Source organism: Emys orbicularis, chromosome 19 (assembly GCF_028017835.1).
Source record: "Emys orbicularis isolate rEmyOrb1 chromosome 19, rEmyOrb1.hap1, whole genome shotgun sequence".
NCBI lineage: Eukaryota > Metazoa > Chordata > Testudines > Emydidae > Emys > Emys orbicularis.
Window position 1 is genome coordinate 4,922,439 of NC_088701.1, and position 24,637 is coordinate 4,947,075.

The window sequence follows — 24,637 nt, forward strand, 5'->3', positions numbered from 1 at the left end:
CAGCCCTGGGTGGCTGTTGTTAATCGACACATTATTAAGGTTATTGTCATGGCCCTGGTATGTCACAGCTAGGTGCTGTGTGTAGCTAAATAGCAAAAGACACTTCCTGCCCTAAATTGCTTAGTCTCTTTAAGCCCTGATTAATCCCAGCATCCCCCTGCCTTTAACAGTTATGGGGGGCTGCTTGGGTGAAGATCATTGGAGGATCGGGGCCTTAGCTTAAGAAGAGGTGTGTAAAGGGAACTGAGCGGAAGGGTGGGGCAGGGGGACAAGGTAAGACCGGCACAAGCAGGAGGGGTTGTGCTCATGGCTTTCTAGGCGTAGGGGGTTTGTTTGTTAATGGGCACAAGCAAATCACCAGTCTCACCTGAGCACCTGCTTAGCCCGTGGCCGCTGGGAGTGTCATCAGTCCTGGGTGCCGAGCGTAGCCAAGCAGGCGTTTGTGGATCACAGTAGCACCTTTGTTGAGCTGGGCCCCTGAGCCTTAACTGCAAGACCCCTGTTCGTCTCAGTGCCACGACTGTAGACAGACACCCGAGAGCCCACGAGCCCACAGAGCCTCGTGGTGACTTATGATGCTACTTGGAGCAGCCGGTTAATGAATGGAAGGTCGAGTCAGTGAGGCTGCCTCAGGACACAGGACTGGAAGGGACCTCCCAGGTCACCCAGTCCAGTCTGGGGCATAGCCAGAGGTGGGCTCCGCCCCACCCAGTTAGCACCTCGGCCCACCCAGATCTGAGCCTGTGAATGCAGAAGCTGAGAGCGGCATGGGTGTGGATCAGGAGCTCCTGGCTGAAGACTCTTGGCCTGTCTGAGGAACATCACGTCCAGCAGAGAGCGGTGCAGCCCGGCCAGCCTCTGCCCCCACAATGCAATAACAATCCTTGGTTGTTTCTCCTCTTTCAGGCTTTTGCTGGCTCGTCTGCTTCAAGGGGACTCAGCATTTCTCCAGTGCTCGTAAGTTGATGCCTAGAAACCTGGACAAAATCTCCAGATCCGAACCCTGGTGTGTCCTGCAGCTGGAGGGGGCTTTGAACGGCAAAGAATTTTCCATCCCATTTCCTCCTCCCCTTTCCCCACGTTTCTGTGTATGATTCTCTTTCTTCTTTTTCATTCCCTTCTGCTCTCTTGCGCTGTGTGCCCGCTTGCCACAAAGCCACCTTCTCCGCTGGCAGCTAAACCGGGCTGCGTTTTAATTCAATGTCCAGCCCTGGTTCCTTCTTCATTTCCCAGTGAACAGGTGCGACGATCCAATGCTGTGCCCTGATCACGCAACGTGCACCAACGCTCTCCAGCACTACTACTGCACCTGCCGACCTGGGTTCGTATCCACTTCGGGGGCCATGAAGTTCACCGATCCAGCCGTCCGTTGCCACGGTGAGTGTGAGCCCTGGAGCTAAGGGAGGGGGAGCTCTGTACTGGGGAGACTTCCATGGAGTAGCTCTGGAGCGTGCGATGAAGCTAATACATCAGGTACTAGAGAAAAGAGTATCAGGGACTGGGAAGCGTGATGCGGTGACTAAGAGAGCCAGGCCAGGCCAATATGCGGCGATGGAGATTTAACGACTTGGCTTCCTGCAATCTGGCCATCAGCAACCCCAGGAATGGCCCGTCACACTGGGAAGCAGCAATGGAAGTTAGAGACGGTGCAAACTGCACAAAGCCGTGGGTGGGGAAGCTGAGCAACCCGGACTGCTGCTAACTGGGACTGGACAGGGGATGGATCCCTGTTCTCTTCATTCCCTCTGAAGCACCTGGCACCGGCCACTGTTGGAAGACAGGGTCCTGAGCTAGATGGACCATTGGTCTGACCCAGTGTGGCCGTTCTTGTGGTCTTAATCCAAGGTGTAGGAGGAGTTGTCCCCACCCTCACCCTGATTTAAATCAAATCCACCCTGGAGGGGGGGTTGGGCATGGGGAGGAGACTGGGACTGGCTGGGCAAGGAGACGGGGACTGGGAGGGAGCGGGGATCAGGCACGGGGAGGAGACTGGGACTGGCTGGGCAAGGAGACGGGCACTGGGATGAGAAATGTGAGGAGTGCAGAATGGGATGGGGACAAGGAGCCAGAACTGGGGAAAAGACAGCACTGGGCCTGGGACAGATTGGAGGGGATGGGGCGGAAGGAGCTGAGCTTGGGGGAATGGGTGGACGGGTCTGCACCCACTAGACCACGCTCCCTCCAGAGCCTGGAATGGAGGCCAAGATTCCAGAGTCTCCCCATTCCTCTGCTGTCAACAGGGATCCGGGGAACTCCCCGGCAAAGTGCCTCCTCTCTCGCATAGATACTGACAAGCTGCTGCGGCTCTCAGTTCCTCCCTCAGCTCAAGTGGCCGAGGTCTGTGCAATGGATGTTAAGGTTCCAACTCATCTGGTGACCCATGTGGCTCTTCATACGGTGCCACGTAATGGGTTTTTCCAGTTTGCTTTTTGAAAAACCTAGGAAAATACATGCACAAAACATGCCTTTGTTAAAAGACCATTCTAAAGCAGTGGTCCCCAAACTTTTCAGGGTCATGCCCCCTCGCACCTCTGTCCACCCCTCCTCCCCTCCAGGAGGTTGCAAGTCAACCACTCAGAAGTTAGGAAATGCTGGAAGTCAAGTGTTCTCTGTCCCCATGTGCATGTGCATCATGCCACAGGCTTCGTTACATGGTCATCCCCTACCTCACTCAGTGCACGGGCTAGATCTGCTCTGGGGATGAGCCAGGGCTATGTAGGGAGGGAAATTGTTACCAGTAGGGCTCTAGAGTTCCTGTGTGGTGCTGGGCAATTACTCACAGTGATATCAAAGCCAGTTCACAGGATCAGCTCCCTTAACACCCATCCTCTGTTCCTACCCCCACCCCGCCCCCATCTCTGGCTTTTCCTTTCCCGGCTTCAGGGGAGGGGGCTGGAGGCCTTTTCTTGCTTCTTCACCTGATGCCTTCAGAAGAGAGCCCAGCTGCCTTGATCCTACCTCCCCATCCACCTATTCTGCTAGGCCCACTCTTCCTCACTTGCTGGGAGGCTTAACGAAGGAATATGAAGCACATTGAAGATGTAAGCCAAAAGGGGCAAAGGCTTATTAATTAATTTAATTGTTTCTTCTTCATTTCCCAGCTGACAGGTGCGTGGATTCATCTCTCTGTCCTGCTTATGCAACCTGTGACAACGTCCCCGGGAGCTACCAGTGCACCTGCAAACGTGGGTTTGCATCCAGCTCTGGGGAGCAGCACTTCACTGATGGAACAGTGAAGTGCAACGGTGAGTGTGAGCTCCTGAGCCCAGCTAGGAGAAGGGGAGCCATGTAGGAGGGCCACTGCTATGTAGCTTGCACTAGTGTCACCGGGAGTGGCTCTTCCACTTGCAGTGAAGGTTCGGTATTGAGTACTTCGGTGACTGGAAAGTGTGATGCAGTGACTAAGAGGTATATATGTGGCCAAGGAGATTTAGTGACTTGGCTTCCCCCGCCTGTCAATCTGTCCCTCCCCAAACCACGGGACAGCCAATCAAATGGAAAAGCCATAGTGCAGTCTGCACGCAGCCTTGGAGCAGGGCAGGGTGGCATGGGGATGGGTGGCTGAATTCCTCCCGGAGCAGCCCAGGGTGTAGAAAGAGTCCCCTCCAGCCCTGATTCCATTCCTTGTATGGAGGGGAGGAGCATATTATGGCCCCGCCTCCTTCCCACCCACTTTTGGGACAGCATGATCCACCAGGAGGAATATGGAGGAAAGCGTGATCCTCGTGGAGGCCTGGGGGGAGGTTCCTTGTGGTCTCCCTCCTCCTGTGCACCCATGTCGGGGACACTCACAATACAGCCCCTAAAATGGATACAAGAAAATGGGGTTTTTTTACATGCTGCAGTATTAACTTGTAGAACTCCCTGCCACAGTATCCCATGGAGGCTGCAAATTGATCAGGTTTCGAAGACGGATTAGACTTTGATATAAATAATGAGAACATCTGAAAGGATCGTCAGAAGCATCTAGTACCAGCCACTGTTGAAAGCAGGATTCTGGGCTAGATGGGTCACTGGTCTGAGTCAGGTCTGGCACAGAGCAGAGCGATGGATCCAAAAGGCCCCTGAGGCTGGTGGAAAGACTCTCACTGACTCCAATGGGCTTTGGATCAGGGTGTGGGTGGCCGTGGCAGTAGAACCCTGGTGTTCTAGCATCACGCAGGTCCAACCTGGATTCCCTCCCCTAGATATTGACGAATGCTCCCGGGACCCATCGCCCTGCGGCCCCAGCTCCATCTGCACCAACACACGGGGCAGTTACACCTGCAAGTGTCCCCCAGGCTACCTCCCCCACAGCCAGCCTGGCATCCCGTTCAGCTGCACAGGTGAGCGTCCCGTGCGGGGGCTGTGGGTGGAGCTCTGGGGGTGGGAGGCTGAGGCCGGCTCTCCGGCCGTCCCACAGATGGAGCCAGTCCAGAGTGGGTGCCTGAACTGACCTGTGTGCATCAGCCCGGCAACCTGCTGTGACCAGATACTCAAGTGGGAGACCCAGGTTCCAGTCCTCTGTTTGTAATGACCGTGTTACTAAACCTGACTCCTCCCTGCTCCAACTGCCAAACCCCACTCTCCTCCCAAAGCTGAGAAGAGAACCCAGGCGTCCTGGCTCCCGCTTCTCAGGCGACTGAGTGGTGAGCTGGAGCTGGTTCGTAAGAACCGGTTGTTAAATTTAGAAGCCGGTGTAGAACCGGTTGTTAAAGGGGCCGGCGGGTGGGCAAACCACGGTCCGCAGGCCACATCCGGCCTACGGGACCGTCCTGTCTGGCCCACCTGAGCTCCCAGCTGGGGAGCTCCCCCGGCCCCTCCCCTGCTTCCCCCCCCTCCTCGCAGAGCCCCAGCGCATTGAGTAGCATGGTAAGGGGGCCGGGGCTGGTTTGGATAAGGGGCAGGGAGCGGTTGGTGGGGGCGGAGGTTCTGGGGGGGCGGTCAGGGGACGGGGAATGGGGGGGGGTTGGGTAGGTGTGGGAGTTCCGGGGATTTGTCGGGGTGGTGGTGGATGGGGTCGAGGCAGTCAGAGAACAGGGAGCGGGGTGAGTTGGGTAGGGGGTGGGGTCCTGTGGGGCACTTAGGGTGGGGGGGTTTCAGGAGGGGGTGGTCAGGGGACAAGGAGCGGGGGGGGTTGATGGGTTGCAGGTTCTGAGGGGGGCAGTCGGGAGCAGGACGTGAGTTGGGGTCGGATGGGTGCGGGGGGGAGACTGGAACGTGGGGCTTGTACTCACCGCACGGTTCCCTACCGGGTCTTCAGTGGCACTTTGGCAACGGGGGGGGGGGGGGGGTGTCTTCACTCGCTCCAGATGAAGGACCCGCTGCCAAAATGCCGCTGAAAACCCGGAGCGAGTGAAGACCCCTCCGCTGCGAAAGTGCCGCTGAGGACCCGGTAGGGAACCGGTTATTAGGATTGTGGGAGGTCATCACTGGGGCCACTAGCACCTGCTGCCTCTTGGGACTGGGCAGCATTTTGCAATTCTGTTGGGAACCATATTCCTGGTACGTTGCCCCCTCCGATGCCAGGTGCTGGGACCTGCCTTCTCCCCACCCCTCCTCCCATCAAGGGAAGGCTCCATTGTGCAGAGCTGGGCCCATTGCTCCTTCCCCCGTCACAGATATCGACGAGTGTCTGGATGTGGCGTCATGCCCTGCGTACGCCACCTGCACCAACACGCCAGGAAGCCACTACTGCACCTGCAATCCCGGCTTTGCATCCAGTTCTGGGGAGCAGCGCTTCACTGACCCAGCAGCGCAGTGCAACGGTGAGTGCTGGTTCTGGCACAGAGCAGAGTGATGGATCCAAAAGGCCCCTGAGGCTGGTGGAAAGACTCTCACTGACTCCAATGGGCTTTGGATCAGGGTGTGGGTGGCCTGTGGCAGTAAAACCCTGGTGTTCTAGCATCACGCAGGTCCAACCTGGATTCCCTCCCCTAGATATTGACGAATGCTCCTGGGACCCATCGCCCTGCGGCCCCAGCTCCATCTGCACCAACACACGGGGCAGTTACACCTGCAAGTGTCCCCCAGGCTACCTCCCCCACAGCCAGCCTGGCATCCCGTTCAGCTGCACAGGTGAGCGTCCCGTGCGGGGGCTGTGGGTGGAGCTCTGGGGGTGGGAGGCTGAGGCCGGCTCTCCGGTTGTCCCGCAGACGAGAGCGAGTGTCTGAGCGGCTCTGCCTGCCCACCCTGGAGTGCGACTGTCTCCAGAGCCCCGGGAAGTGGGGCGAGTTGGCTGTGTCTTCACTGCTGGCTCCACAGTGTTGCTCAGTGGGTCGGGCGACTGCCTGGGAATGAGGAGACGGGAGTTCCAATCCCAGTGCTGCTCCTGACTTACTGAGTCTCTGCCCCTCTCCTGGCCTCTGCCCCCTCCGCACTTTGTCTTGTTGGACTGTAAGTTCTTACTGTGTCTGTGCAGCGCCCAGCGCAGTGGGGCCTCTAGGTGCTACTGTAATGCATGTAATAAACACACAGACTAATTCCAAATCATCTCCTGGCAGATGTGGATGAATGTGCCCCAAACCCTGCAATCTGTGGGCCCAATGCCTCTTGCATCAACACACCTGGGAGCTACACCTGCCAGTGCTCACCAGGGCACCTTCCCTCCACGCCAGGGCCTTGGGTACCCGGAACAACCCGCTGCACAGGTGACCATCCAAGACACCTTCCCCGGCCTCTCACTGTAGCCCTTGCCCATGAGAAGGACAAAATCTGAGCCCCCACCCTGGTTTTAAACAGCTTCTCTGCCCAGTAAGGGTGGGGCTCACTAGGGGAACACAGATATTCCTGGGCCAGAGAAAAGAACAGGAATACTTGTGGCACCTTAGAGACTAACAAATTTATCTGAGCATAAGCTTTCGTGGGCTACAGCCCACTTCTTCGGATGCATAGAATGGAACATATATTGAGGAGATATATATACACACACATACAGGGAGCATGAACAGGTGGGAGTTGTCTTACCAACTCTGAGAGGCCAATTAAGTAAGAGGGAAAAAAAAAACTTTTGAAGTGATAATCCAGATAGCCCAGTACAGACAGGTTGATAAGAAGTGTGAGAGTACTTACATGGGGAGATAGATTCAATGTTTGTAATGGCTCAGCCATTCCCAGTCTTTATTCAAACCTAAATTCATTGCGTCTAATTTGCATATCAATTCGAGTTCAGCAGTTTCTTGTTGGAGTCTGTTTTTGAAGCTTTTCTGTTGTAAAATAGCCACCCGCAGGTCTGTCATTGAATGACCAGACAGGTTAAAGTGTTCTCCCACTGGTTTTTGAGTATTATGATTCCTGAGGTCAGATTTGTGTCCATTAATTCCTTTGCGTAGAGACTGTCCGGTTTGGCCAATGTACATGGCAGAGGGGCATTGCTGGCACATGATGGCATATATCACATTGGTAGATGTGCAGGTGAACGAGCTCCTGATGGTATGGCTGATGTGATTAGGTCCTATGATGATGTCACTTGAATAGATATGTGGACAGAGTTGGCATCGGGCTTTGTTGCAAGGATAGGTTCCTGGGTCAGTGTTTTTGTTCAGTGATGTGTGGTTGCTGGTGAGTATTTGCTTCAGGTTGGGGGGTTGTCTGTAAGCGAGGACAGGTCTGTCTCCCAAGATCTGTGAGAGTACAGTGACTGTACAGTTCACCGGTGACTGCTAAACAGTATTATAATGTTCAGCCACCAGGTGGCACCATGCATAACATACTTGACCGGAGCCTGTACCAGCTGTAGCTGGCTGTGTATTAAAGCACCCAAGGGAACACAGCTCTGGTCTCTCTCTCTGTGATGGAGCCAGTCCACAGTGGGTGCCTGAACTGACCTGTGTGCATCAGCCCGGCAACCTGCTGTGACCAGATACTCAAGTGGGAGACCCAGGTTCCAGTCCCCTGGTTGCAGTGACCGTGTTACCCAACCGGAGAGCTTGAGGGATACCAGCCTTGCAGCCTAGTGGTTAGGGCTCTCTCCGGGGTGATGGGGAGACCCAGGGTCCTACATCAGGCAGAGGGGGGAAATTGATCCTTCGTGTCCCGTATCTCAGGTGCACATATTACCCACTGGGCTCTCGCTTCCAAGGGGTTTTGGGGGAGGCGGCACCACCCCCACTCCACTTCTCCTTGGAAAAGGGTGACCAGGCTCCTGGATGTGAATAATCCTGAGTGGAAATAGGCGCCTCCCTCTGACCCAGATCTGGGGTCAGCGAACAGTGGGGCTTATTTGGGTAATAACCCCTAGACCTGGAAGTCACTGGTTTTACAAGCAGGATTTTTAAACCCTTTGTATCCTGGATGGGGACGCCCAGCGATTTCCTGCACATTTGATTATTTTTTGTTCATTTCCTCCTAGAGGTCGCTTCAAACGATCTGGTGAGGAATTGCGAGAACCGAGGGCTGGACGCGACTCACGGCTCATCCCCACACGATGTACGTATCCCAGCATAGTTCACACGCCCCGTTGATCTAGGGACACTCACGGCAAAGGCAGCGTGGGGAGCCCCGGCTGAAATTCTTTAAAGTGACTCAGTGATGGTTTTTGGTGCCTGACTTGAGATGCCTTCAAAAGGGCCTGAGTGTGCAGGGAGCGAGCGCTCGCCACTTCCTGGGCACCTTGAAGGAACCTCGCACCAGTGCTGCCAAAATCGAGTTGCTTTGGAGAATCTGAGCCCACGTCAATTTTGTCTGCAGTGCGGCCCTTGACTGCCACAGCAAAGCCACTCACACCTGGTGTTTCTGGCACTGGGGATTTTAATCCAGGGGGTGAAACGTCGTCATCCCTGCCAGTGAACCAGCAGCAAAGTGCAGGCTGCAGGAGAGTGACAAGAATCATCAAATCTTCAGTGGGTGGAAATCCCCAGTGTAGGAAGCCATAACTCCCCCCTGTCCCCCCAGCAGCACCCGTCCCGATCCCCACGGTACCAGCAGCAGAACCTCTGGCACCCCAAACCTCCCTTGTCCCTTCTTGCCACCCACAATTCTTTGCAGTAGCACTCTGGCTTCAAGCAGGGCGCTGCACAGACCCCTTCCCCCTCCCTCGGACCATGATCAGGGTCCCCATTGTGCCAGGTGCTGCATGGATACATAGTAAGAGGCAGTCCGTGCCCCCAGAACTTACAATGTAAGTGGCCAAGATGGGATTAGTTGTCCCATTGTACAGATGGGGAACTGAAACTGTGAGAAATAAGATGGCTTCATGACTATGCTGCAATTTGAACCCCTGGGTCCCAGCTCCATGCCTTGGCCACAAGACCAACCTTGCTGCTGTACGATTGAATTTGTGTTGTACTACGGGCTTTTCCTTCTGCTCTGGCCCCACTCCTACCACCCTGCACAGGCTGCCTTCTGCAAGTTATTGACCTCCACCTTCAGCGTCTTGGGAGACCCCTACGAAAGGAAGAACTCCACCGTCTCTCTGGAGGTAAGAGAAGCCTGGATGCTTTATCGCAGCTTTCAGTCTCTCTAGACCCTCCTGCATCACCCAGGCCACAGAACCCCACCCCACTGAGCCCTGCATCCAGCCCTATAACTAGGGGGTGGGCAGATCCTAGAATTCCCTGGAAGAGAACAGGGCTGATGCTCGTGGTTCACCGGCATCTTGCTGTAGAGAGTTCTAATCAGTGCCACATAGGCCCGTAGCAGGGCTGGACCGAGGAAACACAGCTTTAGAGGCACGAGCCGCTAGCGCTTGAGCCAACGGACTGCAGGCCTGAGCCGAAGCCCAATGAAGTCATTCAAAGCCTCCCGTTGGCCTTGGAGCAGACCCCGGACCTGTAGCTGGCTCAGACCTCTATGGACCAGCCACTAGACGGGGCATATTGCAGACGTGGATCCTCAGCGCAGGTGGGACGAAGGGCAGCTGTGAGCATGCCCATCAGCAGCTCTTAGGAGATTGGCCGACCGTTGCTGGGGTAACGCAGCACAGCCAATAAGAGCTCTCTGTCTCGCCCCGCCGTAGAAAGCCGCTGAGGGATTTGCCTCCGTCCTGGAGCAGACGCCCTCCTGGTCCAACCTGAGCACGAAGCAGCTCTCCGCCATGGCCACCGTCTTCCTGGAGAATGTGGAGAGTGTGGTGCTGGCCGTCTTCGACAACCCGACCGGGAATGGGAGCCAGACCATCCAGATGGAACAACTGGGTAGGAAGCTGGGTCTTGGGGGGTGGGGTGGTCGGAACAGGTGGGAGCTGCACATCACAAGCAGCGTGACTCGGCCCAATAGGGATGGAGCCTGCCTGGTGACCAATCAGCAGGTGCAATATCTAGTTGGCTCATTTCTCTATGGTTTCCTTATTATGAACATTATGGTATCACCCATTTTTTTATGGCCTCCCTATTATGAACATTACAGTATCATCTATTTTTCTATGGCCTCCGTATTATGACCATTACGGTAGCACCTAGAAACCCCAGCTGAGACCGGGACACTGTTGTGCCAGGTGCTGCACAGACACAGAGGGAGAGAGAGTCCCTGCTGTGAAGAACTTCCAATTTAGACAAACAAAGGGAGGCTCATTATCCCTATTTTACAGAGGAGGGAAACTGAGGCAGGGAGCTGCAGTGACTTGCCCAAGGTCACACAGGGATTTGATGGCAGAGCTGCGAGTTCAGCTTGGATCTCCTCCCTGAACCACAAGGACGTATCCCTAGATCCCAGCTCTCGGGATCCCAGCCTGCATGTGCCGATGGCTGCAGTTCCCATTCTCAAGCAAGGCCACATTCCCCACCCCCATCTACAGATCCCCAGTCCCCCCTTGTTCTTAAACCCCTTGGGAGAGGCTTGGTCCAAGGGCTGCATGAAACTTCCTCCCTATCTCTTTCCTGTGGGCACAAAAGCCTCTTCCCCTCTCAGCTGGACGTGTTTCTCCGTTTCCCTCTTTCTCTGGGCCGACACCCATGGATCGGCTCTGCAGAGCAAGTGACGGCCACTGCCGAGGAGCCGTTGTGCTGTATCAGACCGTGCTCTTTCCCCCTCTCCTTAGCTGTCCAGACCAAAGTCATTGAGGACGGCTGCCCCGGAAAGGACTCGGTCGTCAGCCTGGAAGTCAAAGGGGAGACCATGAAGATTAGCTGCAGAACGATCCAGGGAACAGTGGCCCAAGGTACGTCACCACCACCAGAGGGCATGAGACGGATTTCCCAGGCTGACACAGAGAGATGGAAAAGTGAACTAGATGCACCATTGGTGTGATTTGGGATGGCTGGGGTATGGGATACAGGGCTCACAGAACAGGGCTCTGTGATGGAATGGCAATTCCTGGGTTCTTATGCCTACAAATGTAAATTCCTTCTGTCCTAGTCAAGCTGGCTAGAATAAAGGGAACTAGAAGAATTAAGAATGAGGGCTGGTCAAAACTGTTCCATCTACACTGTACTTCAATGGAAAACTGGGTCCTCAGAAAATGCAGTTCTTCATGAAGTGGCTGATTTCTGCAGGAAACTTAGATTGCGTCTTGAAAAACTGGCTGCCCAAAATGCCCTCCAACCTGAAATATTTTCTGCTTTTGGCTGAAGACCTAAAATATCTTGATTCTGAAATCATGTTCCTGATGCCTCATGCTCCCTTTCTCCTTCACAGGCCAGGCTCTCCAGCCAGGCTTCATCTCCCATGATACACTGTGGCTAGATGATTGCCATGGTGCATCATGGGAGATGCAGACGAACCAGGGAGCCTGGCTCATAGAGAGAAACAGGAGCACAAGGCACCCGGACCACAACTCCCAGGAGGCAGTGGCATTGCAGTGGCATTTTCAAATCAAAAATTTGGTTTCCATTTTTTTTTTTTGCCCCAAACTCAAGATTTTCACCAGGGGGAAAAAACCCTTTTCCAACTAGCTCTGTTAATGTTAGACGTTTTCAGAAAACCAGCTTCAGGGGCTCTCCAAAAACTGTCACACATTTGGGGGGATTTTCAAGATCCGCCCACCCCTTATAACACTGTAACGCTGAAACAAACACACAACATTAAGGAATCTCCTGCCCTCTGTTGCATTCCGTAATTTATGGACAGCCCCTCTGTCTTGTCGTCAGTCGCCAGCCGAGCTGCAGTTATAAGTAGAAGTCTGGCTGTCCGGACACCTGGGTTCTCTTTCCCGCTCTGCTGCTGGCTTGCTGTGCCATCGTGTTACTTTTCTGTGCCTCGTTTTTATCCGTGTGAGGGTCTGAAGTGATACATTACCCAGCTCCTGAAGCGGGGGAGTGGTACAGTGCTTTGCGAGTCCCCCGGAGCAATGCGGGTAAAGAAGCCGCTAACACCTGGTTTCTCCTTGGGGATACTTGCAGCCCGGGCTGGAGTGGCGTTTGCCTCCTACGTGGGCATGGAGTCCATCCTGAATGGCAGCTTCTTCCATGGCCAAAGGGACACCTCTGTCTTGCCAGTCCGGATAAATTCCAGGGTTGTGAGTGCCTTCCTGACCAGCGAGACCAAGACCGATTTCCCGGATCCAGTCAACTACACCTTCCAGAACATCATGGTAAGGCCGGCTGCATGTCCCTCCATGAACTGCTGCTGGGGTTGATTCTGACTTTTTCAGGAGCAGTCTGGCTTCTCTGGTGGGGATGCTGCATTGAATTAACTCTCAGGTGGGGAGGAATTCTTGTGTTCTCCCCCAAGTGTGGTGCTGCCTTGGGAGGGAAGGGGGGGATTCAACTCATGACTTCTTGATGAAAAAATCTGAATTTCTGCTCCAGCCGCTAAAGGGCCAGTTCAATTAACTGAGCATCGGTAGTAGACACATAAATTTCCCGCTACTGGGGTTGAGTGACAGGGGAAGAGAGCAAAGAGAAACACGGGGAGACAGTGTGGCCTAGTGGATAGTGCACTAGTGGGCGACCTGGGTTCTACCCCTGGTTCTGCTACTGGCCTGCTGGGTGACCTTGATATTTCCCCGCCCACACACTATGTGCCTCAGTTTCCCCATATGTCAAATAGGGGTAATGACTTTTTTTGGAAAGCGCCTTGACTGACGGATGGAGAGCACTTAAGAGCTAGGTGTTAATACTAGCAGCAGGGATAGATTTTCTTCTGCTTCATTAAGGCAGACGCAGAGTCTGGGAGCCCTTCAGAACCAGCCAATATGTGTTCTTTGGCCCACTCTCTGTGGGGGGGCGATAGAGAGGCTTTTAACCCTCTGCCCTACTGTTCAGTATTTGTGCTAATGCACAGGCTGAAATCAGCGCCCCCTTCTGGCAGGAACGGCTCATCGTGTGAGACAGCCCTTGCCGCCAAGCGCTTAGTCTGTCTAGCCCAGGGGTCAGCAACCTTTCAGAAGTGGTGTGCCGAGTCTTCATTTATTCACTCTGATTTAAGGTTTCGCGTGCCAGTCATACATTTTCACGTGTTTAGAAGATCTCTTTCTATAAGTCTATAATATATAACTAAACTATTGTTGTATGTAAAGTAAATAAGGTTTTTAAAATGTTTAAGAAACTTCATTTAAAATTAAATTAAAATGCAGAGCTCCCGGACCGGTGGCCAGGACCCGGGCAGCGTGAGTGCCACTGAAAATCAGCTCGGTGCCATAGGTTGCCTGGTCTAGACAAAGGGTGGGAGGGGAAACTGAGGCACAGAGCAGGAGAATGACTCCGTCAAGGTCACATAGGAGGCCAGTGGCAGAGCCAAGGTTTCCTGCGTTTCAATCTAATACCCCATCCACTGGTCCGCACGGCCTCTGTTAGTCTGCCCCTCAAGTGCTTTCCTGGAGTCCCTGACCCGCTCCCCTGGTATCACGTTTTTTCCAACCTGCGTTATTCTTCGCTTTTTCCTTATTTTTATTTAATTTTTTTGCAGCCAAGCAACAGTCGCGACGAGCTCATCTGCGTCTCGTGGGAGGCCACGGCCCGGCGTGGCAGCTGGTCTCAGGCAGGGTGCGGCGTCCTGCGCAGCAACGCCACTCACACCACGTGCAGCTGCAATCACGTCTCCAACCTGGCCGTCCTCATGGCATCGGGGGAGATAACGGTAACGGGCCCACGCTCGCAGACCGAGGCTGCGGGCTTTGCTGGGGGCAGTCGGGCATCCTCTCGGCAAAGGAGAGATTGAAGGAGGTAGCTCTGGGGATGTTTACAGGGAGCCCCTCCCCGGCATGGGGGGCAGCGCCGGAGAAAGCGCAAAGGGGCTGGGGCGAGCACTGTAGGTGGGCATCATGGGCCGATCATAGGCGGTTCCCCATTCCATGGTCCCCTGCTGGCTCCCAGAGCCCTATGGTTGAAATAAAGGCCCCTGTACATTTATATGCCCGTGCTCCCCTGGAACAGCTGCGATCATCTGTCATGGGCAGGAATCGGGGGGAGTTCTTAGCAAAGCCCCACCTGCATTAACTGCCCCACGTGGGATGACGTGTGGCCTCCTAATGAGCTGTCTGCCCTGCCTCCCCGATAGGCAGACTTCCCACTGTTCCTCATCTCCCACGTCGGGCTGGCCCTGTCCGTGCTGTGCCTCTTCCTCGCCATCCTCACCTTCCTCCTGTGCCGCTCCATCCGCAATGTGAACACCTCCATCCACCTGCAGCTCTGTCTCTGCCTCTTCCTGGCCGACCTGCTCTTCCTCACCGCGGTGGACAGCCCCAGCCATCAGGTAAAGCACTCCCTGCCCCTCGCATGGTGCCTAAGGGGTCAGCGAGAAGAGCCTGGTAGATAGAACACTGCCTGGGGACTCTGGTGACCTGGGTTCTAGTCCTGGGTTGTAGTCTTGGCTCTGCCCTTAACCTGTTGGTGATGCTGGGCAAAGCACTTTCCCGTGCCTCAGTTTCCCTATCTGTAAAATGGGGGTAATGATACTGACCTACTTTGAAGAGTGAGCACTGGGCTGCTAGCATATTGGGTATGCAGCTAGCAGTGGCCATCAGGGCAGAGATGAGATCCTGGGGCAAACCCCTTCTTACAGTGGTAATTCCCAGGGGTGGGTTTGATGCAGGGGAACCAAGCCCAGGGATGCTCATTAGAGGCTGTTAAATGAAAGAATCATAGGACTAGAAAGGACCTCGAGAAGTCCTCGTTAGTGCAGGCTGAAGGCCCCAGACCTCCAGTGGGCTCTTTGAAATGCCCCCCTGAGCTGGGATTTGTGTGGCAGAAGATAGTGGTGGCCACAGTGCCCCTGATGGTCAGATGGAGGCGATGCTCAAACGTTGTTTAGCTGGGCTGCTGGACACAGACCCTGTGGTTCTCTCTGGCTCGCCAGCCCCCGCCCTGTTCTGCATAGTGTTGCCACTAGGGGTCACCCTAAGTGCTGGCCTGGCCTGGAGAACCACGCAGAAGCAGAGCCCGGGATCTCTGCGCTCACGCGGGCGTTCTTCCCTCCCCAGCTGGCCTGCGCCGTCATCGCTGGCATCCTGCACTACCTCTTCCTGGCCTGCTTCGCCTGGATGTTCCTGGAGGCCGTGGTGCTCTTCCTCACCGTCCGCAACCTCGGGGTTGTCAACTATTTCAGCACTCACAGCCCCAAGTTGGGGCACCTGAGCCTCTTCGGCTACGGCTTCCCCGCCCTGGTGGTGGCCGTCTCGGCGGCGGTTATGCCGGAGGGCTACGGCAGACAGGAAAAGTGAGCACCCGAGCTGGGGAACTGGCCCTGAAGGAGGCTGCAGTGGTTAGGGCATTAACATGTGTTAGGGGAGATGCAGGTTCAAGTCCCAGCTCTTCTACAGGCTTGGTGCTGGGCAAGCCAATTAGGTGCTCTGTGCCTCAGTTTCCCCATGTGTGAAATGGGGATGATGGCATTGCCCTGCTGCAGCGGGGTATTGGGAGACAAAATCGATTAAAGATTGTTAGAGGCTACAGTGATGGGGCCTTATAAGTCCCTAGAAGTAGACGGTCCAAATCTAAGGCATTCTCGGCTTTAAGGAAATTTGATGTACTATGGTTAGACCTGCAGGCCATATTCGCTGTGTGAGTGCAAAAAGGGGAGTGAAGAGAGTAGGTCCTGTCTTAAGCCAGCACTGTGTGTGTGTGTGTGTGGTGTGTGTGTGTGTGTGTGTGTCCCAGCGCTCCCCAGGGAAAGACTGGGGCGCAGGACACCTGGGTTCTCTCTCTGGCTCTGCTACTGACCTCTGTGCATGACCTTGAATAAAATTAATAGATTCTATGGCCAGACCACTGCGATCATGTGCTCTGGCCTCCTGTATAACACAGGCCAGAGAACTCCCCGAAATGAGTCACCCGCCCCCTTCTCTGCCTCAGTTTCCCTTCCCCCACATCTGTCTTATCATTTAGATTGTGCTGTTTGGGGCAGGGACGGTCCCTCACTCTGTAGCTGTGACCAATGGGACCCCAGTCTCGGTGGAAGCCTCTTCGGGTAGCACTAATATCAATGATAATCGCTGCACCAGGCTGCTGATGTTCGGTGAATGTCACATCAACCTTTTGCTCTTGTAGCTGCTGGCTCAGCATGGAGAAGGGGTTCATCTGGAGTTTCCTGGGGCCGGTGTGTGTCATCATCGGGGTACGTATCCATTGCGGCTTGACCCTGCTGCCTACCTCAGCACGGTGATGTCTGGAGCTCTGCCTGGCTTCCCTTGTCTATTGCTAAGCACTGTGGGCCCAATACATCCCCTGGTGTAATGCTACTGACCTCGAAGGAGTACATGCCAAGGAGGATTTTGGCCCAGTCGGGGAATGGGGTGATAAGACCCACCAGATCAATCCTATGAAAGCCAGTTTGTGCAATGAGGCATAGTAGGCATCACGTTGGGACTTCAGATCATGGGGCCAGATCCTCACCGGGTGTAAATCAGTATTGCTCGGTTGATTTCAATGGAGCAATGCTGATTTGCACTAGCTGGGGATCTGGCCGAATAATCATACCAGACAGCAATACACTAGCTCTGGATGGTGACAATTTCTGCTTCTGCTCATGTCGAGACACCCAGCTGCCCGTCACATCCCTTCCCCGGAACCTGAGGCAAATTAGGGTTAGTGACATAAGAACATACAAACATAAGAACGGCCACACTGGATCAGACCAAAGGTCCATCTAGTCCAGGGGTAGGCAACCTATGGCACGCGTGCCGAAGGCGGCACGCGAGCTGATTTTCAGTGGCACTCACACTGCCTGGGTCCTGGCCACCGGTCCGGGGGGCTCTGCATTTTAATTTAATTTTAAATGAAGCTTCTTAAACATTTTAAAAACCTTATTTACTTTACATACAAAATAGTTTAGTTATATATTATAGACTTATAGAAAGAGACCTTCTAAAAACATTAAAATGTATGACTGGCACGCGAAACCTTAAATTAGAGTGAATAAATGAAGACTCGGCACAGCACTTCTGAAAGGTTGCCGACCCCTGATCTAGTCCAATATCCTCTCTTCTGACAGTGGCCAGTGCCAGGTGCCCCAGAGGGAATGAACAGAAAGGGTAATCATCAAGTGATCCATTCCCGTTGCCCATTCCCAATTTCTGGCAAACAGATGCTAGGGACACCATCCCTGCCCATAGCCATTGATGAACCTATCCTCCATGAACTTATCTAGTTCTTTTTTGAACCATGTTATAGTCTTGGCCTTCACAACATCCTCTGGCAAGGAGTTCCACAGGTTGACTGTGCGTTGTGTGGAAAAAATACTTCCTTTTGTTTGTTTTAAACCTGCTGCCTATTAATTTCACTTGGTGACCCCTAGTTCTTGCGTTATGAGAAGGAGTAAATAACACTTCCTTATTTACTTTCTCCACATCAGTCATGATTTTATAGACCTCTATCATATTCCCTCTTAGTCGTCTCTTTTCCAAGCTGAAAAGTCCCAGTCTTATTCATCTCTCCTTATATGGCAGCCGTTCCAGACCCCTAATCATTTTTGTTGCCCTTTTTTGAACCTTTTCCAATTCCAATATATCTTTTTTGAGATGGGGCGAACACATCTGCACGCAGTATTCAAGATGTGGGGGCACCATGGATTTATATAGAGGCAACATGATATTTTCTCTTTTATGATCTATCCCTTCCTTAATGATTCCCAACATTCTGTTTGCTTTTTGACCGCCGCTGCACATTGAGTGGATGTTTTCAGAAAACTCTCCACAATGACTCCAAGATCTTTCTTGAGTGGTAACAGCGAATTTGGAGCCCATCATTTTATGTGTATCGTTAGGATTCTGTTTTCCAGTGTGTATTACTTTGCATTTGTCAACATTGAATTTCATCTGGCATTTTGTTGCCCGGTCACCTCGTTTGAGAGATCCTTTTGTAGCTCTTCGCAGTCTGCCTGGGACTTAACTATCTTGAGCCATTTTGTATCTGCAAATTTTGCCACCTCTCTACTTTGATTCTAGATTAATTCCGTCCTTTTCGCCTTAACCCTCTGGATGCTGCAGAGAAAGCTCTCCAGTCTCAACACTGAAGTGTCCACCCTCAAGGACACCAGGTAACGCTGGTTTAAAAGCAGAGCTGAAAAGTATAGTTCAGTGGTGGTAAGGGGGAGGGGGAGTCAGGACTCCTGGTTTCTGTCCCCAGCTCGGGGAGGGGAGTGGGGTCTAGCAGTTAGAATTGGGAGTCAGGACTCCTGGGTTCCATTCCCAGCTCTGCTACTGGCAGTGTAACTTTGGGCAAGTCACTGTGCCTCAGTTTCCCTCTTTTTAAAAACTGGGCCGATACCGGCCTCCCTGAAGTGGGAGTTGTGAGCCTCCCTGAGAGCTGGGACAGCTCTTAGAGATCCTCAGTCTGGCCGACAGCCCCCCAAGGGCAGTGCTGGACGCCCCATTGTTTGTGTCCCTCAGCCGTGGCGTGGCCAGGGTGCTAGAATGCAGGAGAGAGGGCGATGCTGCTGCGAAGCCTGGATGGACAGATCCTCAGCTGGTGGAAGCTGGTGTCTCTTTACGGGATCTGCCGATTTGCACCAGCTGGAGATCTGCTCCCAGTGGGGCTTTCCCCCGTCTCTGACATTTGGATTTACAAACCCGCTCTGCTCCTTGCTGTGTACCCCGCACTGACCCGGACCCCCCTGACTCAGCTGCCCTGCAGAGGGCTGTCATCACGGGATCTCTCCGTCTGCCTTTCTCCAGGCTACTGACCTTTAAAGCCATCGCCCAAGTCTTCATTCTGGGCTGCACGTGGATTTTCGGTCTCCTTCAAGTCGGCCCAGCCGCCACGGTCATGGCGTATTTATTCACCATCGTCAACAGCCTGCAGGGAGCCTTCATCTTCCTGGTGCACTGTCTGCTCAATCGCCAGGTACCGCCCAGGGCCCTTCGTCCCCTGATGGACTCGGCAGACCCCCTGCCAGCCGAGAGCAGGGCGGGCTAACGACGCTTTACTGAGCATGCTGGGCAAGATCCCCCCCAGCTTTCCCCCCAGGGTTCCCCCAGTAACAGAGCAATGGAGCAGCCCCTTGTTTGCAGAGGAACGATGGCCCAGAGGCTGAAGCACCTGGACACAATTCCATGCTGTGCTGTCGACTCCTTGGGCAAGTCACTTCGCCTCTCAGTTCCCTGGAGAACGTCCCTAAAATAATCAGTCTGGCACCCTGAAGGGCTGTTAAAGTCGAGGGAAAAGGCCTCCTGAGAATCCCCTTCCATGCTTCTATCCTATAAAGGCTCTGCCTCCAATGCAGGAGGTGGATTGGGTGGAAGTCTAGAGTACACTGCATTATGGGTATTCTCTGCTGCCACAGGAAGCAGAGTGTTAGAGCAGCCCTGAGGCTGCTCTAACTTGTACTAAGGCATGGAGGAGGGGGAGCATAAATAGCTATAAGTCTCCGCATGGGTAACAGCGAATGAGCCCCAATGACTGCATGAGGGGCTCAGGTCCCTTTTATCAGTCAGGATGAGATGCGGCTCTTGTTCATTTGCATATCGCCCAGATGCTGAGTTGCTGGGCACGTTAGAAACAGAGATAAGGCATAGAGAGAAGAGATCTCTCGGCACCACTGACTGTCTCTGCATCTCCAGGTGCGGGAGGAGTACAAGAGATGGTTCACCTGCAAACCCAAGTCCTACGTTTCTGATGTCTCCATGTCTACTTTAGCCACCAGCAGCAAAGCGGTAAGCGAGCCAATGACCGCTGAACCCTCACCAGATGCGTCCAGAATCCAGGCTAGATCCGGGCAGGGTTACAGCCCTGGACTGGGAGTCAGGACTCCTGGGCTCTGGAAGTGGGGTGGGTCTAGTGGTTAGATAAAGGGGTCTGGAGTCAGGACTCCCCAGTGAAGGGCAGACGTGGTTTCTGGACTGATGGAGTTACATTGGTACAAAAGTTGGGTGCAAACCAGCCCTCAGGGACTTAGGAGCACTGGGGGAAGCTCCAGTGACACCAATAGACGTGGAAATCTGCTACGCTAGGAGCTTGAAGTCAGGGTCAAATCCGAGTGCACAGAAGGCCTGATCCCACTCACCTGATATCAAAACTCTCTTGGGAGCTTGTGTTTTCCCTTCTGCCCCTCCGGAACCACACTGGTGTCTCTCATTCCTTGCAGGGCTGACGTTCTGGCCGGGAGGCAGGAGACGCCATCGTGCCGCAGGAGAAGGAAGAGCTTATCGCAGAGCTTGAATCTGCCTTCGTTAAAGTGCTTGTAGGATCCCAACTTCGAAACCAACCTGCCAGCTGGAGTGTGATCCCGGGGTTAAATCAGCGGGCCGGGAAGGGGATTGGGGTGTGCGGATTAGAGCTGGGGGTGCTGGCAGTCAGGACTCCTGGGTTCTTCTATCCCTGGCTGTGGGGTCTAGTGGTTAGAACAAGGTAGACTCCCTAGACATGGGCCAGTAGCACCTATAGCTTAATCCGCTGCTGCTTTTCTGAGATTCCCTTTCTCCTTATTTATCATTTCCCCCCCCCCATTGTTCAGTCCCGTGAAATCTGAGTAGGTTTTGCATGTCTGTGGCATTTCAATACTGTAAAATGAGTTTGCTTTTGAATGTCTGACTTTGTGGTGTCTTTTTAAAGCACCTCATTTTTTTTTTTTTTTTTTATATGGAGATATCCCATCTCCTAGAACTGGAAGGGACCTTGAAAGGTCATCGAGTTCAGCCCCCACCTTCACTAGCAGGACCAAGTACTGATTTTGCCCCAGATCCCTAAGTGGCCCCCTCAAGGATAGAACTCACAACCCTGGGTTTAGCAGGCCAATGCTCAAACCACTGAGCTATCCCTCCCCCTCTGAAGTGGTTTTGTTTCTACCCCCTAAAATATACAGGCTAAATTGTTTCTCCCTCTAGTGGCTAGAAATGGGGTACAAGTAGGGTGACCAAACAGCAAATGTGAAAAATTGGAACGGGGGTGGGGGGTAATAGGAGCCTATATAAGAAAAAGACCCAAAAATTGGGACTGTCCCTATAAAATCGGGACATCTGGTCACTCTAGGTACAAGCAACCACTTCCTGAATCCCCACAAAGCTCGGTCTAAATCCAGTTCCTAGTTCTCCCTGACCGCCAGGGGGCGCTGTCGAGCATGCCCAGTAGTGCTGTCCTATGAATTCAGTATAGCCTGCACTCTGCTCCATGACTGCTTAATACAAACCAGGATTTGGAGAGACACCTAGTGGTGACATCAGGAAGTACAGTCTGGGAGCTAGAGTGCCTGTGGGAACCAGTGGGCCTGTATCCAGCAGCCTCAATACAGGACCCCCCTTTATAGGCATCCGCGCAGAGTCCTGTCTCTGCTCTGCTACGGGGGCCCCCACTCTTGGAGGCAATGAGCCAGAGCTCGGTTCTTTTGTCCATGGTCTTGTTGGGCCCAGTGCGCAGCCCCACATGTGCAACTGCCCCTGCTGCTTTGCATCCCTCTGCTGCTGCCCCTCCGCCCCCAACAGGCTGTGACTGTGCCTGGATCCCAGCCTCTCAGCTCCAACTGTCAGGCTGCCCGGTGCGTAGCCTTAGCTCCACAGCCAGCGCTCAGGCTCCCATGTGGCCACCAGCCCCCTCCCCCCCTCAGCACGGGATTGCCTCAAGAACGGTCATAGTGGGTCAGAGCAATGGTCCATTCGCTCAGTGACCTGTCTCGGACAGTGGCCAGTGCCAGACGCTTCCTAGGGAATGAACAGAACAGGGCAATTAGCCAGTGATCCATCCCCTGTCATCCAGTCCCAGCTTCTGGCCGTCGGAGGCTGAGCTGTCTTGGCTAACAGCCAGCGATGGCCCTGTCCTCCACGAACCCAGTTATACCTTAGCCAGCCTGGGGTGGATTATGGCACCGGCTACTAGCAAGCTGTTGAACTGGGCAGCAGGGGGCCCTCTAAGCGCTTTGAGATCTACTGCTGGAAAGGGACCTGGTACATTACAGCCCAATGGGCCGGGGGCAGACGTACCTTAGGGTATGTCTATGCTGCAGTTGGGGATGTGCAGGGCCCTTAGGATTTATGGGGCCCTCCGCAGTATTATTAAACTGGTGCCCCTACGCCCGACTTGCTCTTAGCAACACAACACAAGCTTACAGTATTGGAAAACTTGCCACGTGCACTTTATTCAAACCAGTTTAATTGTGCCGCTTTCACCCCTAACCCTGCACCTGCAGCCCCAAACCCAGCCCTGCGCTGCCAGTCTGCCCCGCCACACCGCCCCCCTGCCCAGTACCCTCCACCCCCTTATGCCCAGCAACCCCCATGCCCAGTGGCCCTTCACCCAGAGATCTCCACCAGAGATCCCTATGCCCAGCGATCTCCCACCCACAGACACCCCCCCACTGCCTAGCGCCCCTCTCACTGCCCCCCTAACTGCCCAGCACCCCCATAGTCCCAAGAGAATTGAGAACCACAAAATTAAATTCTGTGCACAATATTTCAAAATGTTGCAAAATTCTGCAAATTTGGTCAATAAATAAATGTGGAGGCTCCAGCACGGCAGTGGCAAGCATAGGCCACTGGCTGCAGGGAGGTGGGAGATCTCGACGGCGTGAAGAGGCGACCAGGAGAGAGATTGCAGGGAGTGGGACATGGCATGTGGGCAGAAGAGGGGAGAGGGGCAGGTACAGTGTGGGGATGCTCAGAACAGCTGCTGTCCCCCAGGACCACTAGTCTGCTCCCCAGGAGGCCCTAGCGCGTTCCCTGCTTGCTCACTGAGCCAGACAAAGAAACCCCCCCTGCTGCTTTCCCTTCCCAGCCCGGCTCCCCGCAGCAACCCGTAGCCCGGTTCCTCCTCCTCCCCCCTGCTCCCCGAAGTCCCATGCCCGGCTTTACCCCCAGAGCTTGGCTCCCACTGAGCTCCCTTCCCAGCCTCTGGGTATCCCCCCCTGACTCTGTTCCCAGCCTTCCCTGGCCCCCCACTGCCTGGCCCGGCTCCTCCTGCTCACTCACATGTAAACTTTCGCTCCTGGCCCCGTGACGCCCGAGCCAGCTCAGATCAGGGGGTGATGCAGCGCTCGAGCCGCGCTGGAATGAAAGTACTGGAAGTATCGCAAGATGCCAGGGAAGTGCCGGAGCGGGGTGCCGGAGCGTTCCGGTACGACTCGACCGTCGGCTTAGACATGTCTAGAAGTGCAGCGGTCAGACCTCCTGGTTGCATTGTAGGTATATCCTTAGCCCCCACGAGGGGCCCCTGGGTGTTTCCTGATTTTGGGGCATGGGCCTGTAGGGCAGCTCTTGGCACCCCGGCTTGTGGCTTCAAAGGGGAAGTTTCTTTCACAAGGGCGATGAGAAGAGGCTGCTGCAAGAAACCAAGGAGGGGAACTGAGGTCTGGCAGGGAGATAAGGCAGCAGAGAGCTGCAGGGATAAAGCAGAGAGATTGGTGCTGCATGCTGTGTTAACCCTTACAGTGCTGGGTGGATGGGGATTCATAGTATGTGGCCTCTTCTCTTCCCCCCCACAACTCCCCATTGTTCTCCCCGCCAGGGTTCGTGGTCTCCACGGCTGTCCCCTAGCAGCAGAGCACGAGATCCGCTGTAATGCGTTACCTCAGGTCCTCTGAGGCATAGTGCTGAGAACACAGTGCCTAGGGCAGTGCCAGGAACGCTGTCAGTCAGGTGCTAGAGCCCTGTCCGGCTGGCCCAGTTGGGCCCCATGACCTCTACTTCAGACATATCCAGAAGTGAGAGTCATTCCATAGCAGAGGAGGGCTTGTAGGGAGAGACCCTGCAGCAGCTAAGTCAGAAGAAATGTTATGTTCCCTCTATCCTGGGGCCATTCAGAACTCTGCCCAGCCGTCCGTGTAAGTTAGAGCAGCATTGAGGCTGTTCTAACTTACTCTGCAACCCATAGCCTCCAGGGGAGCAGGGAAGGGATGTAGTGCGGAGGACTCTGGTCATGCCCCTGATTTGCCCTCTACTCTGGGAGCAGGGGGATGCAGGGCCTCTATGCCAGCTAGAAAGGCCCCCTGCCCATGGGACGTTTACAAAGGGTGGCCATTTCTGCCTGCTTTACGCTGCTAGAACAGCCTAAAGGGGCCGGCATGAAATCGAGACGGGGCACAGTCTGTGTTTCCCTTTCTATAAGCTGTACAGTCAGCCCCGAGCCCCAGAACAACTTCCTACTCCAGCAGGAAAGGCGAAAGTTACCAGAGTTAGTTACCAAAATAAAATATAAGCACACAGTCTAAACGCTCAACCCAATTAGACTGGGCAACATCTAGATTAAGCAGTTTTTCTCACCCCACTGGATATTACAGTTCATAGGACACAGATTTCACCCTTGAAATCTGGGCCAGTCCCCTCAGTTGGAGTCTTCAGAGTGTCCTTGTTGCTTGCAGCATAGGTGGGTGAAGGAGAAAGGCCCAGCACGTGGCCACTGGGTTCCGTTTTATATCCTCCGTC

General features: G+C 54.2%; 1 protein-coding gene across 1 annotated transcript; it reads left to right on the top strand.

The window, feature by feature from the left end:
• Window positions 1-1,253: 1,253 nt before the first annotated feature.
• Window positions 1,254-20,861, top strand: ADGRE1 (adhesion G protein-coupled receptor E1). Its single transcript, XM_065419220.1, has 19 exons — window positions 1,254-1,377; window positions 3,102-3,245; window positions 4,188-4,325; window positions 5,601-5,747; window positions 5,920-6,057; window positions 6,483-6,629; window positions 8,330-8,406; window positions 9,314-9,397; window positions 9,935-10,112; window positions 10,955-11,074; window positions 12,255-12,445; window positions 13,762-13,932; window positions 14,353-14,547; window positions 15,275-15,510; window positions 16,341-16,407; window positions 18,236-18,327; window positions 18,965-19,133; window positions 19,850-19,942; window positions 20,374-20,861. Exons 1-19 carry the CDS (start codon window positions 1,254-1,256, stop codon window positions 20,377-20,379), a joined length of 2,517 nt encoding a protein of 838 aa, XP_065275292.1. The 3' UTR covers window positions 20,380-20,861.
• Window positions 20,862-24,637: the final 3,776 nt, after the last annotated feature.

Coding starts and splice junctions, on each gene's coding strand:
- ADGRE1 (XM_065419220.1), top strand. CDS start 1,254: ATGCTGTGCCCTGATCACGCAACGTGCACCAACGCTCTCCAGCACTAC. Junction 10,113..10,954: donor CATCCAGATGGAACAACTGG/GTAGGAAGCTGG, acceptor CCCTCTCCTTAG/CTGTCCAGACCAAAGTCATT. Junction 18,328..18,964: donor TCCACCCTCAAGGACACCAG/GTAACGCTGGTT, acceptor GCCTTTCTCCAG/GCTACTGACCTTTAAAGCCA.